The sequence below is a fragment of the Triticum dicoccoides genome, chromosome 7A (assembly GCF_002162155.2).
Source record: "Triticum dicoccoides isolate Atlit2015 ecotype Zavitan chromosome 7A, WEW_v2.0, whole genome shotgun sequence".
Lineage (NCBI taxonomy): Eukaryota > Viridiplantae > Streptophyta > Magnoliopsida > Poales > Poaceae > Triticum > Triticum dicoccoides.
In genome coordinates this window covers 699306216-699310127 of record NC_041392.1, presented here as the reverse complement: position 1 = coordinate 699310127, position 3912 = coordinate 699306216, and the positions used below count along the sequence as shown (strand labels likewise).

The 3912-nt window shown below is 38.4% G+C and overlaps 1 protein-coding gene across 1 annotated transcript; it reads left to right on the top strand.

Annotated features, from left to right (window-relative positions):
* Positions 1-442: 442 nt before the first annotated feature.
* LOC119333927 lies at positions 443-2673 on the top strand. Its single transcript, XM_037606641.1, has 8 exons — positions 443-592; positions 781-852; positions 1190-1481; positions 1573-1768; positions 1852-1950; positions 2040-2296; positions 2376-2451; positions 2572-2673. Exons 3-8 carry the CDS (start codon positions 1291-1293, stop codon positions 2671-2673), a joined length of 921 nt encoding a protein of 306 aa, XP_037462538.1. The 5' UTR covers positions 443-592; positions 781-852; positions 1190-1290.
* Positions 2674-3912: the final 1239 nt, after the last annotated feature.

Here is a 3912-nt window from a genome sequence, read left to right as displayed (position 1 = left end):
AAAAAAACCTGTTATATAATGTCTAACAGTGAAACTATTATGTATTCAGCCTAAGAAAATCGTGCCGGACTTGGATTACGAAGGAGAGGCGGATATTCTGGAAATGGCAACAAGTGTAAGTAATTAATAAACTGGATTGCAATAGAGTAATAGTTAAGCATAAATGGTCTGATTGTTGTGTTTACAACTGTCAGGCGATGCCATTGTTCATTGCACATGCGGAAAGAATGGCATTGGAGGGTACAAATCGTAGCATGGATTTACACGATATGCTAGTAACAGCAGGCGGGGCTAATACATATATGGCCAGGATGGTTAGGGAAAATTACTTACATAATGAGAAGAGTAGGGTTGTTGAAGATTTCAGGAAGTTGTTTGAGTGCATCGTAAACATCGGACTGGAGAAGAAGAAAAATAACATTAGTTATTTGAAGAGCTGTGGAAATATGTTGGTCGAAGGTAAAGAAAATTGTATAATTACAGTTGCATTAAAACGGACATAAGAAAGTTGCGGAATGTTTGACAGGTTTGAAGATAGAAAGCTTGGATTTATTGAAAGGGATCGGTGCTTCGAAATACAGCAGTGTGGCAGGTATGAAACACTTGTTTGAACAAGTTGTTTACATCACAAGTAATGTAATGGGCGGTTGTTAGAGGTGTGTTTATTCCTATATGGAATAGGTGTTCGTCCAAACAATAAAACATAGTTATCTGTTCTGGTCTAGCATGGGTAGTTTCGCATTCGAACTAATTCATTATATTTTATTCTATGGCGGGCAGGGTCGGCTACTGTTGTCAATGAAATTAAAGGGAAGGAGAAAGTGGGTGATTGCGCTGGAAAGAGCTTACTTGGTAAGTTGTGTGATGATGACAGAAAAATAACTAGAATGTAATTACATTTAATAGTTGATGAGTGCAACCTAATTAATTTGAAATACATAGGAGACGACAAGGGTGGTATTTCTGATTATTCGATGGGACCTCTTAAAAAATTACCAAGGGACAAGTTGGGAATGGATGAGTGGTGTGAAAGGAAAGGGGTATTTGTTCCAATGACCGTGTTTGCGCAAGCATATTTAACACAAAGAATAAATGGTAAAAACATTGTTAAACAAGTATTTGTAGTTTATATGGTAGGAGCATGAATTATGGTTCATGTATATAATATATTGACATCTGAATGCAACAGCTGAAATACCAGATTTGAACATCCCGACGTATTATGAAGGAGAGTTTGTAGCCCAGTCAGATGACGTGGCACTTAGGCAGAAGAAAAGGCTGGCTTCTAGTATGACAGGAGAGGAGGAAATAGTTTTCCAGCCGGCGAAAAGGCCATGCGTATATGTGAGACAACGTAGGAAGAAAGTTGTTTTTGCAATCTCGTCTTTTGTACTAGGGCAATGCTACAAGGAGATAAGGCACGCAGTGGCCAACCCGGGGTCGCGGAACATGAAGCAATCTTTCAGGGGTACGCGTCCTCGGTAAGCTTTGAGGACCTAATTTTGATTCTTTAACATGAATTAGAAAGTAGCAGGTGAGATGTACTGACACTGGTTAAAACTGTGGTTGTAGCATTTGGTTCAAGCATGAGGAGCCAGATTTGCTGGAGATGACTGGGGACGAATTTGTAGATCAGTTTACTGGTTTGTGTGGACTGAATTACAGAGGATTTGTTGTGGTCATAAGGATGATGTGGGAGGTTGAGCTGACTTGGATGACACCTGCACAACGAAACCGTTGGAGGCACATCTTGCTACCTCTCTGGGCGGTGAGTTGTTATGTTCTGTGGGACAATAACTGATTACTGATAGTAGATTCCTTGCTAATAATGACAATTCAATATCTGTTTAGGAGCTGGTGGCGTATGACAAAAATTATCTTGCTAATTCAAAGGTGAAAGAAATGTTCACAAGTGAGGTTTGGGGGTATGATCTGCGTTGCTGCAGGATGGTAAGTAGATTGTTTGTACTTGCAATCAGAAGTTTGTAGTGGGAATATTAGTTTTGATATGAAGTGAGTTGTGTGACTGGTTATTTTAGATAATGGCGCCGAGAAGGGATAGAGAGCAATACTGGACATTGTATGCTATTGACATGAGCGAATGCATTGTGCATGTCCTTGATCCAAGGGATTCATGCATTGGAGAGGAACGTCTCCTGGAAAAACACAGTGGCATTTGTGAGAAGCTGATTACTGGATTAGGCAAGTGTGCAAGAGAGTTCTGTAAGGGCTGGGAAGTGGTGCCCGAGAAGTTTACATACAAGTGTCACGAGGAACTTCATGGGCCAGCAGACATGTAAGTTAATTGTTTACTACTATTGTGTTGTGCTTATATGAAAACTTTCTTTTATTAAGAACTGGTTTCTATCTCACAGTGACGAATCTGCGTTCGACATGGTGCACTATTTCAAATACTTCGACGGGAAATCGCTGGTGAATGGGAGATCAAAGGCAAGTTCTTCCCCTACTTGCCTATCTTTTTGAAAAGATAGTTATTAGATATGGTTATTATATAATGTATATGATATAACCGGCTAGAAATTTAATATATCGAATGTTGACTGGTTGTAGGAGTGGAATAAACAACTGAAGGGCAATGTGTTGCAGATGGTTCTGGGAATGAAAGGGAACAAAGGATGCCCGCCTAAAGGCGTCCTTGCGCCTGAAGTCTAGATTACAATGGATTAGGGGAACAATTATGTAGAAGAGATATGTGTGTATTATTTTGCGCCTGAATATGTATCAGGCTTTATCATGGTACTTAAGTATGATGACATGTGGACAAACTACAACATGTAGACATGGCTGCATATGTGGAGTGCTTAACTATGAGGGAAGAAGATTTGGCTTGTAACAACTAAGGGTAGGAGGTTCTGGTTGGGGTCTGTTAAATACTAATCAACCTACTCTGGTTCAAAAAAAAACTGCAGTCAAAGATTTTAAAACTTTGAAGGCTGTAGTCCTTAATTTGCAAAGAGACCTTTTTGGTGGACAAATATAGATTCAAAAAATAGCACCTAAGTAGTTGTTTAATTTAGGACAAAACTTCAGAGATTTGGACAGAGGAGATTTTTTTACCACTATGATTTAAGAAGGAGGTGTACTGTAAATATTAGGATTAAAAAATTTAAAAAATGACATGTGTTGAGTGAATAAAAGTGTCTTTAGAACATTATCAAAAATTTGATTGCTTATTTACACATATCGTGCAATATCCAATATAGTTGTGGCAATTTCTTCAGTATGTAATTTGAAACAAATTTAATAATTTGCTAGTTAAAAAATCAACATCCGAAAAAATGAAATTGATAGGCATATTTAAGTATATATTGGTCGTAGTTGTTGATTTTTTCCTCTATGTAAGCCTAATGAAACTCTAGAGATTTTGACAATGTTTATGATTTATGTCTTGAGAAGGAGTGGTATATTATTCTAAAAATACAGAGTGTGAACTGGTATGCTTCAGAAATATAAAAATGAAGAAGTTGTTCCTTGGGGCACGCAAGTTATTGTATGGTCAACATTCGTGAACAGAAATAAAGTCAATTTATTTTGAGTAAAAAAAGAAGAAAAATGAAGGAATAGTGGGACTTGCACAAGTAGTAATTTTGCAAAGGCATGAACTGAACATGACACAAATTATTCTGATAAAAAACATGATTGGCATGTAGAGAGGAAGTTAGGGGACTCACATTGGGCTGCAGGTGGTCTGCCAATCTTATCAATCTTTAACCGATGGGCAGATCAAGAGACATCTTGCATGAGGGGGTCTGCGATCCAACTGGAGGATTCGTTCAGTAATGGAATGATCAGGGTAGTAACTGAATGTTGTATATTGGAGGGGCCAGGGGAAGGGGAGAACGAATGAAGATCTGAGAGGAGAGAAGTGAGGAGAAGTGGGCAATGGCAGAT